The 12,475-nt window shown below is 37.3% G+C and overlaps 1 protein-coding gene across 1 annotated transcript in view; it reads right to left on the bottom strand.

The window, feature by feature from the left end:
* The window catches only part of USH2A (usherin), a 691,295-nt gene that overhangs the window by 406,644 nt on the left and 272,176 nt on the right, over positions 1 to 12,475 (bottom strand). The window contains exons 25-28 of the mRNA XM_072814508.1: positions 11,533 to 11,663; positions 6,329 to 6,602; positions 1,640 to 1,843; positions 1,432 to 1,512 (exon numbers count right to left, since the gene is read on the bottom strand). Of these exons, the coding sequence (XP_072670609.1) occupies positions 1,432 to 1,512; positions 1,640 to 1,843; positions 6,329 to 6,602; positions 11,533 to 11,663 (690 nt within the window). The remainder of the gene's footprint in view (positions 1 to 1,431; positions 1,513 to 1,639; positions 1,844 to 6,328; positions 6,603 to 11,532; positions 11,664 to 12,475) is intronic.

The following is a 12,475-nucleotide window of genomic DNA, read 5'->3' as shown; positions in this document are numbered from 1 at the left end:
GTGCAATTATTCTCCCACCCTTGGGAGCATGTAGCTGCTCAGTGTTGTGGTCAGATTGTAAATATGAATTTATGGCATAAGACTTTGTGGTCAGATCATTGCTATAAATTCAGGGCTCTATTTGCATACTTTCTCGGTGGTACTCAAAACGGGCACTCTTTAGCTAGGGAAGCAATGCACTTTCCAGACACCTATTTACATTGCTGACTTAGACTAAAAGCAAGCTTTACAGGGTATTTGTTAATCAAGTCGAGGAGGTGAAATAGGGGCAGAGGATGTGCCAGTGACAAATGAATATTTTATATCACAGCATTTTCCAAGTTCTGAAGTTGAAAAGGATTTTAAGGGACCGTTCGGCTCATTGTCTCTCCTGTAAATAGATGACAATTTAAAACATCCTTGGAAAGTGTCAGTTTGTCCACTTCTGGAAAATCTGTAGGCAAAGAGCTTTGAAAAGCCATTCTTAGCGGCCCATCTCTGTGTTTAGTTATCTTAGATTAAGAAGATTTCTCAAAAGTTGTCTGTGTTAGTAGCCCCTGGTTAATAGTAAGTATGAGAGGGTATCTTGGTGAAAAACACACCTTTAGATAAGTGACCTGCTAAGGGTAAATTGCCTTCAAGAGACATAAATGATAGTCCTACGATATGTATTTGACTCTGACCAATGTTTGACTCCAAATGGCAAAAGGCTACTGATTCGCAAAACTTCTCAAGATGAATGGCTTCTTGTGAGGGTATCATGTAAAAAGATGTTGTGGTCACTGTGAGAAGTACAGAGCACTTATAATATCAGTTGTCTGAGATTCAATCTAATATAGTCTATCTCATGGTCTTCCCCCCCCACCCCTCCAATTCAAGAAATTTAGACCAATCAGCAATTTCTATCCTGGGGGAGTCATTCTAAGATCCTAATAGTCACCACCATGGCAAACATCTGCCATGATGCCATAAAAGACACATCTGCTTCCAACCAGGGTACAGGTTTCAAATGTACCCTCTGTGGGAGACAGGCTAGAAGGTGCCACCCCCACCCAATGGTAATCAATCCTGACATTAGCTTCTTGGGTCCTATGCAATCTGTAATATATATATATATATATTCCTATAGACACAAGCCTATCAAATCCTTAAGACAACTTGACCCTCCTTCCTTCTGCATTTGAAGACGAAAGAATCAAGCCTGAGTGAACCCTTATGAATAACTGAGAAGTCAAAACACCAACCTACTAAGCATTTTAACCATTAACTGTAACCTCCTAAGCATTTTACCCACTGACATTTGCAAACCAAGGCATGCTCTGCCATAAGATTACAGACACACTGCTTGCTTCAAGGTACTATAGTCTTTTCTTTTTCCTACATGCGTGAATATGTATGCACATACATGGGCATGTGTGTGCACATAGACATTTTAAGAGAAATAAGATTTACCTGCTCCTGGTGTGCGGCCCCGACTCCAATCGCTGTATACAGAACCTCCTTCGTGTGAGGCTACCACTCGATACAGGTATTCTTAAGTGGAAATAAGCAGCAGAAAGATTAAAATATTACTCATATAGACTAGCAGTGGGCTGGCAGGGAGGGAAGAGGCGACAAGTGGGAGACATGTAACATTTAATTTAGAGCACCTCCACATTACCTGTAAAAGGCTGGAGACCACTCTCGTAAACACTCTGCTCTTTTCCCCGGTAAACCAGGATGGAGTCATTTCCCCTGCAGTTAACATCGCTGTCAGTTGATAGGCATCCATCCAGATTGACTCTGACAGCACTGCTGGACACAGATGCCAAGTTAACGACAGCACCCCGTGCAAATTTAACATCCTTCATGCAACCACCGAAACCTAGCAAATAGTAAGGGATTAATATCACATAAAAGGCTTGAGTCATTAATTACCAATCTTTTCTGTCCTCTGCAGCACTACGTTTTGATGAGGCATGGGGGTTGCTGTAGATACAATTTTTAAACTTTTGAGTCTCATTTGGGGAGATCCTTTACGCTTCCTTCTGCTTTTTACCAGGCTGAGTTGCCACGAAGAGGTATTACATTTATGTTATCTTGAAAAAATATATAAGGTGATCATTATAATTCAGCTGGATTATATGCAATTGAAAGTATTTATTATACTTCTTTAGGCCCACATTTTTTCATTCTGCTTAGTCTTATGAAATACAATTTAGGCAATTAGACATTATGGTAGAGGGGTAGCCATATGTCCCTCAATTCTGGAAAATTCAGTCACCTATATAAGTCATTGTTTTAGTGCCAAAAATAATATTTGAAGGGGCACAATTATTCAACAAGCTCACTGGGGGAAAATACCCTTTGAGGGTTATGATGCAAGACAGCAGGAGGGAGGATATAGTTTCAAAATACACTGGTATCTGGAGATACTGACATGAATTCTGTTAGAATCATTTTCTGAGTTGTAGAACTAAGTCCTGCTTAAATCAGCCTACAGAGGAGCTATCCCTATGCTCTACCATTTTCACGGAGTTCCATAATATTGACAATACACAATGATCACGGTCTTGTGTTCACATTAGCATGACAGGGAGCAAATCCCCTTCAGGTAATGGCAGCATCCGAGATTTCTCAGAATGCATATTTTACCCAGTTGACTTTAGAACCACCACAGTGCAGCACAGTTCTGGGAAGTTCACCAGGAAATGTGGAAGAAATAGATGAGGAGTTTGCACTGCTCTTTTGTTAGACGACCAGAGGTCATCCATCAACCAGGAAGTAGTGGTGGCTTTGGATTACATGCTATTTTGTGTAAACAGAGATCCGCTCAATGAGCGTTGGCAGCGCTCTGCGCAGGAAACTGCACACAGTTGTAAAAGAAGAGACAGACTGAGTTGAGATAATGTGCACACACACTCTTTCTGAACAGAATACTGTCAACTTTGAAAGGTCCAAACACAGGTTGAGCTCTTTTCAAGAGTAAAGCACATCAGCAGGAAGAGAAAATAAAACATAATGCAATGCCTAACAGGAAAATAAGCTAATAGTAACAACGAGCAAATTGTTCTCTTCAGCATTTATATGATGTCTTATTATGTCTTCTAACACATTAAGTTGCAGCCTATTTCCTTTCAAAATGTCTTTGCTTGTATTCACGTTCCTTTAGGCCCCACTGATCAGTACTGCTCGTCTATCTTGAACACATAAGTTGGGTGAGTTGAAATGAAAGCAATGAAGCTCAATATAAAAGCATATGCTTGAAAATTCAGAAGTTAGGGATTCTGATTTCTTTACCAGCAGCAATTTCCTGACAGCTTGGAGTTCAGTTACCTAACTTCTCCGTACTTACATTTTCGTAACAACGAAGTGTGAACAGTGGAAAGGCGGCTTTGGCAAACATCTGAACGTTGTTACAAGAAAAGCTCCATTATTGTGTAAAGGGCACAGAGCCTCAGATTTGCAAGATGGAAAGAGTCTTCCAGAGATAGATGGTGCTGATGGTTGACAGCAATGTAATTATACTTCATGCCACTGAACTGTACACTCAATGGCTAAGATGGTAAATTTTATGTATATTTCACTAATTCTAAAAATTTTTAATAAAAAAAAGAAATGACTTAAAAATTAATTCATGGGGTGAAATTTTAGATTTGGGAAAGGCCACAGAGGTGGTCTTCCTTCATTCTGGAGATAAAGAGAAAGGTCCAGAGAGTCATTGGATACGGTTTCTAAGTATTAATCTTCCTTAGGAAGTAGTACTCTGACCTCAGGCCTTGGAGGTAAAGAATCCTGGGCTCTAGTGTGTGGTCCTCACTCTGCTATCTTAGCGCAGACAAAGTTTTGTCCAATTAAGTCACCATTCTTCCAACTCTGCACCAGAGTAATTTCCACCGGACGTATTCTTCAATTACCTTCAAACTTTGGGAGGGGTGTTAGGACAGGAGGAGGGGAAAGGGCCTGTCTGTGGGAGAAATAGAGATGCCTCCTTTGCTTGCTTTGGAGAATCAAAAATGACTCCCCACCTCAAGGCCCCTGAATAACTAAAAGGTGGTCCAGAAATCCACGCTGATGAATCAGAAAAACAGTAGCCCTTCTGAGAGAGGCAGCCCAACATGGGGGCACTGGCCCATAGGAAGGCTGGCTTCCAGCCTCTACTCCTGCCTTCTCCACACAGGGCTTGGGTCAGAGCATAATCTGTGATCCCATGTGCCACCATCACCCCCACGCTGCAGGTAAGTGATAGTCCCCAGTGGTAGTTCTAAGATAAATGCCCATGATCTGAGGTGACGCATCTTCAGCAAATTAGGTTGCCCAGCATTTCCAAACTACAGAGGAAAGTTAATTTGCATTGATTCAAAGGAAGATTACAATATTAGTGGATATGAAAAAAATAGCTCTAATATGACCACAAAAATAGAGCCTCTGAAAAAAGGTGCTAATTAAGAAGCACAGAACATTTTAAGACCATTTGATAGTGGATTAAAAAAAATACAGTAAGTGCACATGATTAATTTTAATTGCAATTCACTACATACAGGCAGCACCCCCATATGGTGAATATTCTCCTGATCGCTGTATAAAACATGCAGTTACCATATAGATTAGTATCACTCAAAGCATCTGAGTCAGAATCGTAGGGAATAGGGTCATAAAATCTGCATTTTTAATAACCTTTCCAGGAGATTCCAATGTATCTTGAATAGTAATAATAATGACAGCTAATTTTATTGAGTTCTTACTATGTTCCAGTTTCTATACTTCCATATTTTATCAATTGTCTTGAAGACCACTGATAGGCATGATACTGCAATGATAAAAATTTAGTATTACCCATAAATAAAATATCTTTCAGTATCGTAGACTTCGTCACAATACAGATTAAATTATCCCTGTTGGGTTTATGTTGATATGTTAAACTTCTATGATGATCGTCTTATAATTTCAGTTAAAATTTGGCTAAAGCCAAGTCTCTATGCCCATCATAGTAATGGGTTTTTGTGTACTTTTAGAAGTATAATTGCACATACGCAGGGGATTTTTGTCCTAGATGTAAGTAGGATCAAGTAATCTTCCTCATATAAAGGGTTTTCAAGCTCTTTCTAACCTCAAAAACCTGAAAACCAGGAGAAGCTCTTATATGAATGTAATATTTTTAGCTGCTGTTACATCTTAAGTGCCTTGAAAATGTCATTACTGTCTTACACCCCAGATATTCATTAACTCCTTACTAGTACCCTTCTAAAAGTCTCCTTAGAGCTTGCCATATATTTTCTATTCAAAGGCATTTAAATCTTTATGTACTTACCAAATAGGCAAAGACTGCTTTGTGGAAATTTTAACCATTCGCTGTACATAGATTTTGAAATATGTAGAGAACATTTTCTACAGGGGGGCATGCTTCCTCACAACCTAGAAGTTTCTGTGCTTTCCCCAATTCACACAAAAGGAACACTGGCCAATGCCCATAAAAGAAAACACTTGACTCTAATAAGGAGAGTGGCTTTTGACAACCAGGCTGCCCAAGACAGAAAGGCTTGCTCTCTGCTTACTGGCTTCCTTACTGCTTACTGACCTTGGGAAAGTGCCTTTGCCCTTCAGTTTCCTCATCTGTAAAACGGGGATTTAAATGATCATATCAAACACATGGGCTTGGTAGGAAGTGCTGACCCACTTATTCTCATGGAAGGCTTTCAGAACCATGAATTCTGCACACAGAATGCACTCGGCTACTGTCAGCCTTTTTGAATTAATAATTTCTCTGATTATGTTCAAATTCATTATATGAGTTAAATGCTTGCTTTAGTTATAAGTCATGCACTCATGCACTTTTTCTTTCACTCATGGTTATTAATAATAAATGAAATATAGATTTTTTTCACCAGTATGTTTAAAATTCAACTACACCCAGCCTTTCATGTGCTTTGCTAGAGGAGAGCTCCATGGAAATGCAGAGACAATTAGCAGTTATGTCAGAAAAAAATCCCAGTGAATTTAATGCCATTTTCCTTAGCTGTACACACCAACCTAGTTTATGTTTTTCATCTGTGACTACAGATAATGATCAGTATCAGAAAGAACCAGAAAACACATGAGGAAATATATACATAAATTACAATTATATTTGCTGAAGATAAGTTGGGATAAGTATATTGATTATAATAGGTGTAAGGGCACACTCTTAATGGCAACCTATAGGACTATTTGAAGAAATATTCTATGATTTTTCTTTTAGAGCTTCAAAAAAAGGGATGGATAGATATTGCTTCCAGCCTGACTCTGCTGCTATATCTTAAAACACAGAACCACCAAAGCCTGGGAGGACCAGAGCTGTATTTACTTGAGAATTCCTCCAGATGGACTTTACCTTGTTCCAAACTCAGGTGTTTATAAGAGTCCTGCAGCTCCTGTGGGGTTCCTCCCACGTAGACTGGGGAATTCACCATCAGTGGCTGTGCTCTGGACTGTGACACACGTTCCCTCAGTTCATTCATGCTTGCTGCTATGAGGGAATCTTTCTTTTTAATAATCACTTTATTCCACTTTCCATCACAATAAGACATCCCGAGCCGTAGATCCACTTGTGTAAAGGTAAGACTGGTATTGAACCGGAAGCTCAATATTCCACTCTTCAGTTCTATCTGTATTTCACATTAAAAAAGAAAATAGGTATATAAAAAGACTGCAGAATGGCAGTTTGGGAGAGAGCAGAAGGTCAATTTCTTGAAGAAAAGCAACAAATTTCCCTGAAAGCACTCTATAAAAATGTTCCACTTTATTCTAAGCAGGACTGGAGTAACATATAATGGAGTATTTTGCAAGCTTGTAATTGACATGAAGAATGTTGTATTGAGTCAAACAGATTCATACCCAGTAATGATTATACAGTGTAATACAACAGAATGTAGGCAAAAAGTTTTATTTATTTTATTTATGTTTTTTTGCGGGGGGGTGCAACACAGGTAAAAGATAAGTGACTGAATGAAGAGAATAGTTTGAACTATGACTGTATTTTTACTTGAGTTTTTAGAAAATGAGAAAATACTACTTCATATATCAATTTAATTTGGGGGAAAAATATGACAAGACAATAAGAAAATGAAATGTCAAGCCTGATTAAGCTTATTTTAACTGCTTGGTGAACTCAATTTCAAATTTGTAAGATGGATTTTGATTCAATATTTCAGTTTTATTATTCTAAATCTCTAACGAAGGTAATTGCTTCTATGTGTATTCTTTTAGATTAAGGTGTCATTTTCTAATACGAATATATTTTACCCAAATTTTCATGGTAAAGGAAATGCCTCCATATGTTTCCCTTCAAAATGGGTACTTGAAATTATTTTATCTACTATGTTTTTATTTTGTTAGAACTCAAACTAGCAAAAATAAGATACTTAAAAAATTGAGATCAATCATGTCAAATAAGATTAAGCAATTCCAGATAAAAATTAAGACTTGTTCTATATAAATATCATTTTTGTGAAGCACATTGGATAAGCAGTCCTGTGTCTATTCACGCAATAAATATTGAGTTCCCCCACTATGTTCCATGAACCTGCTACTATAAGATCAACACTATTCCCAAGAATCACGTTGTCCAACAGCAGAGGCAAACACCTGGGAGTAATACCATAACCAAGAGAAGAATAAGTACAATGACAACAAAGAAAGCATATACATTTTATTCCCTGGGAACTGGGAAAGGTTTAAATTACAACTTTCGGAAATATGTAAGATCCATGAAGTATCCTTCGACACAGGGGGATCAGCACATTCAATGGCATGGGGACATGTATGAACTCATTAGATTTAGAAAACAAATACTAAATTAGGTAAGATAGAGGATACATATGGTGGAGGGAGGTTAGAAAGAGTCCTGTCAAGTATGTAGAAGCAAGGTTTCAGAGGATTTGAGTGATATGGAAAACATACATCTTTCATCTGTTTGACACCAAAGGTTATATTCTTTCCACTATTATCTTGTGCTGAAAGTTTACCCTTCCAGTCATAGGAAGTTCATACTGGAAATGAAAGCTGCCCTGGAACTGGAGAAATCTATTAGGGAATCACTACAATTGTGAGAAAAATGATGAGAACCATTGAAATACACATAACAGTAGTGAGGTCAGTGAAAACTCAAAGAAGTATTTTAAAAAGCAACTCAGCTTTTAAAGTCTCAGCAAGACCTGACAAATATCTGAATGTGTTAGATGAATAAAAAGTAAGTCAAGGATACCCATGCTCTTTCTTGCTTGGGTATGTTTGACTACCACCACGATATGAAAGCACTAGGAAAGGAAGACCTGATATAATCATTGTCAGTGAGGAATGAGGTCAATTTTAAACATACTGAGTTTGAGATGTCTAAAAACACCCAGAAGAAACATTTTTTGAGGCAGTTGAACATAAAGATCTAGGCCAGTAAAATAGAAAAGGTTCATGAGAAGATAAACAAGATCATCCAGTCAGTGTAAAAGCAGTCAAAAGAAAAGATGAGTGAGTATAGAGTCCTCAGCCAGACCAACACTTTAAGAGGAAGGTAGAGTAGATATAATTCTTTAAGTTGACAATGATCTTTTTGGAGAAACCATAAGGATTTAATAAAAATCAAGAGCAACTAGTATTTTGGAAAGTCAGCAGGGAAGAATATGTTAAGGAAAAAAAAAAGAAGATAGAGGAAGATCAGTTAAGATAAAGATAGAAAATTATCTACTAGACTAGAAAATGCAGGGGTCCCTGGCAACACTAAAACGTTTTGCAGTGGTAGGACTAGGAATCATATGTATAGTAGTTTTGAGGATTGGAGTGTGATATTAAAAAAAGTGGAACTAATCAGAGTAATTACCTTCAATGCAATAGACACTGAAAGGGAGGGAAGTACAAAGGAATAATTTTCAAAGTCAAAGGAAAAAAATTTAAAATAAATGAAGCTCAACCATTTTCTATGTTGAGGGAGAAGAGCCAATGGAGAACCTTGGAACTAACAAAAGGAGGATAATTTCAAGCACAAGCTCTTGCAGGAAAAGGGATAGAATCTAGAATAGAGTTAGAAATACTAACTTTGGTTGGAAACATGGTAATTAAGTATTTGTTCTCCTGGATCAGGAGAGGGTGAAACCAGACTGGACTCATCAAAAAAGCAGGAGGTCGAGAGTTTGGAAGATAAAGGGATTATGTTTCTTTCCATTCTAAGAATGAAACTCTCTGAAGACATTCAGGTTGTGGTGTTTTCCAGGGGTGACATTCTCTTTCTTTCATGTTCCACAACTAATCTGTGAACAAATCCTGTAAACAAGAAATACTGCTGAATGAAGGAATCAGAAGCCTCAAAACTCTGTCTTCATACTTATTTCAATTTTCCTATGGTGATCAGCAAAATGGCTGTTGAGACAGAAAAGCTAGGAAACTAGGCTGATTGACCCAGGGTTATGGCATTGAAGACACAAGTTGAGAGTATTGATGGAAAAATGGTTGAAAAGCTCTATTATGGTATCTGAGGTGGAGAGCAAGTAAATTAAACAGAAAGTGGTCTGATAGCCAATGGCTTCATCATCTTAGTGAACTCAGTAAGAGAGAGCAAGAGCTGAAAGCTTATGAGGATATATTTTGAGATTTAAGATTTTAGCAGTGAAAACTTTCTGAGTTAATCAAGTTCTAGAGGATAGCCATGTATATTGAAGCTACTTAAGATAATGGGAAGAATTCTTATTGAGAGATAATCTGGGAAAAGCCTAAGTCTTCAGATATGGAAGGGTAGAATGTAATTTCTAGGAACGTCTGCTTCCTTTATAGCTATTTTGGAAATACGAAAAGAAAGCCTAGCACACAGCAGATACTCAACATATATTTGTCTAAATGTTTTGATGCTTTAAGATTAATTTCATTAAAGCTTAAAGTTAATATTACTATTCAATATAGTGGAAATGTCTTATATTTCCTAAGTGAATGAATGGAGGAAGATGGAAGGTATAGTAGGATGTGTGACCCTCCAATAGTGGCAAGTGGTCTTTAAGAGGAAAGGCCTAAGGAAAATATCTTTGCATCCTCCCCAGAATTTACACACATATAGATGATTAAAGAATGCTTAGTGAGGGTCACTACAACATGAACTCATTCACAGGTTCACTCATTCTTTCATCCAACAGTGTTTACCAAACCCTTAATAAGCGCAAGAGGTAGGCACCTGTAAAGACAGCCAAAGTCCTGTATTCAGAGAGGTTACATTTCAGTGAGGGAGGCAAACAGTAAATAAGAGGACAAATAAATACTTTAAATAAGCTGAAATTTTAATAAATAATATGAACAGATATATTTCCACTTACCTGGTCAGCAAAATGGATATAATCTAGGAATGTACAAAATCAATGAAGTGAAAATATCTTAGAATCATAAAATCACTAAGACATGTGTTTTATTATCTATTTGCCTAGATATGAGCAATGAGGTTAAAGTGCTCATAATTTTCCCTTGATTCTATGTAAGTTCTTTAGAATAGCTTTTTAAAAAATTAACACTTTAATCACATACTAATTTTTGATAATGGTATCTGCCTGTCTGATGAAAAGCAAGTAAGAGCAATTACACTTGCCCCCTGTAGTTAGATAAATGTATAAAAATTTTCATAGCAGCTTTAGTTGCCATAGTAAAAACATGGAAACAACCAGTATGTCATTGACAGGAAAAGAGACAAATTACATAACCATGAAAATGTGTATCTACATGGAGAACACGAGTGACTCAGAAAAATGTTGAGTACAAGAAAACAATTGCCTAAAGGTAGAGTATGATGTAACTTTTATGAATGTCAAAAACAAGAATTTTTAGGCATTGATACATAGTGTTCAAACTATAACTACATGCCAGGGGAAAATAAACAGAAAATTCTGAGTATATATTAGCTCTAGAGAGATATAGGGAAATGGATTAGGAAAGGGCCTATAAGTAAAAGCAAAAAGTGATATTTTAGTTCTTGGGTTGGGTGGTAGGTTCATGAGTATTCACTGTACATTTATACCTTTATGTATATGTGTATAACATGAAATATTATATATTTATTATAAGAGTACCTGGGTGACTCAGTCAGTTAAGCATTGATTTGACTCAGGTCATGATATCATGGGTCCTGAGATTAAGCCCTGTGCCAGGCTCTGCACTTAGCGGGAAGTCTGATTGAAGATTCTCTGCCTCCGCCCCTTCCCCAACTCATGCACATCCTCTCTCTCTTAAATAAATAAATATTTAAAAAATATATATATATATATGGAAATCAAATGGGATTTTCTTAATTCCTCATAACTACTCTGTTTTGCTAAAATTATAATTACAATTTCCACAGGAACAATGGTCATTTAAAAAAAACTCATGATTCCAAAGCACAAAATGTTTCACAGGATTCTAAAACTAAAAATGACTTAGGGAAGAAAATGAAAACAAAAGTGAATTTCAAAAGAAATCCCAACCTAGCATAATATTAATACATAATATTAACACATAATCCCAATTTTCCTTATTTATTTTAAAGTTATATCTGATATTTTAAAGTAAATTTAACTAAATAAGTTAACATACAGCAAGAAAATCAGGTCCATCTTTGTTGTAAACGAAAAGAAGCAATCCATTCAATTGGTCAGTTCTGAACTTGAAGGAAATCTCAAAATCCATTCCGCCATGAAATATGTATGGATGGAGTTCCAGGAACCCTTTAAAGAAAAGAACATGTGCATTTCAGCATGCGCAAAGCACTACTGCCAGCATCTTAAAGGTGGTACAAAGACTAGGACAGACCCTGCCATCAGGAAAATCTATGCAAAAGAAGACGCAAATCGGTTAAGAAATCTCCCTTGGCAAATTGAACACCAATAAAAAATAAATTTATATAAAATAAAGACAGGAAACCACAAATGTTGGAGAGGATGTGGAGAAAGGAGAACCCTCTTGCACTGTTGGTGGGAATGTGAACTGGTGCAGCCACTCTGGAAAACTGCGTGGAGGTTCCTCAAAGAGTTAAAAATAGACCTGCCCTACGACCCAGCAATTGCACTGTTGGGGATTTACCCCAAATATACAGGTGCAGTGAAATGCCGGGACACCTGCACCCCGATGTTTATAGCAGCAATGTCCACAATAGCCAAACTTTGGAAGGAGCCTCGGTGTCCATCGATAGATAAATGGATAAAGAAGATGTGGGCTATGTATTCAGTGGAGTATTACTCAGCCATTAGAAAGGACAAATACCCACCGTTTGCTTCAATGTGGACAGAACTGAAGAATAAGCATTTCACTTATGCTGAGTGAGATAAGTCAATCGGAGAAGGACAAACATTATATGGTATCATTCATTTGGGGAATATAAAAAATATTGAAAGGGAATAAAAGGGAAAGGAGAGAAAATGAGTGGGAAATATCAGTGAGGGTGGCAGAATATGAGAGTCACCTAACTCTGGGAAAAGAACAAGAGGTAGTGGAAAGGGAGGTGGGCGGGGGGTTGGGGTGACTGGATGATGGGCACTGA

This window comes from Canis lupus, chromosome 38, assembly GCF_048164855.1.
Source record: "Canis lupus baileyi chromosome 38, mCanLup2.hap1, whole genome shotgun sequence".
In the NCBI taxonomy this organism is placed as follows: domain Eukaryota; kingdom Metazoa; phylum Chordata; class Mammalia; order Carnivora; family Canidae; genus Canis; species Canis lupus.
The sequence above is the reverse complement of the archived record's forward strand: the minus strand, read 5'-3'. Positions and strand labels throughout refer to the sequence as shown.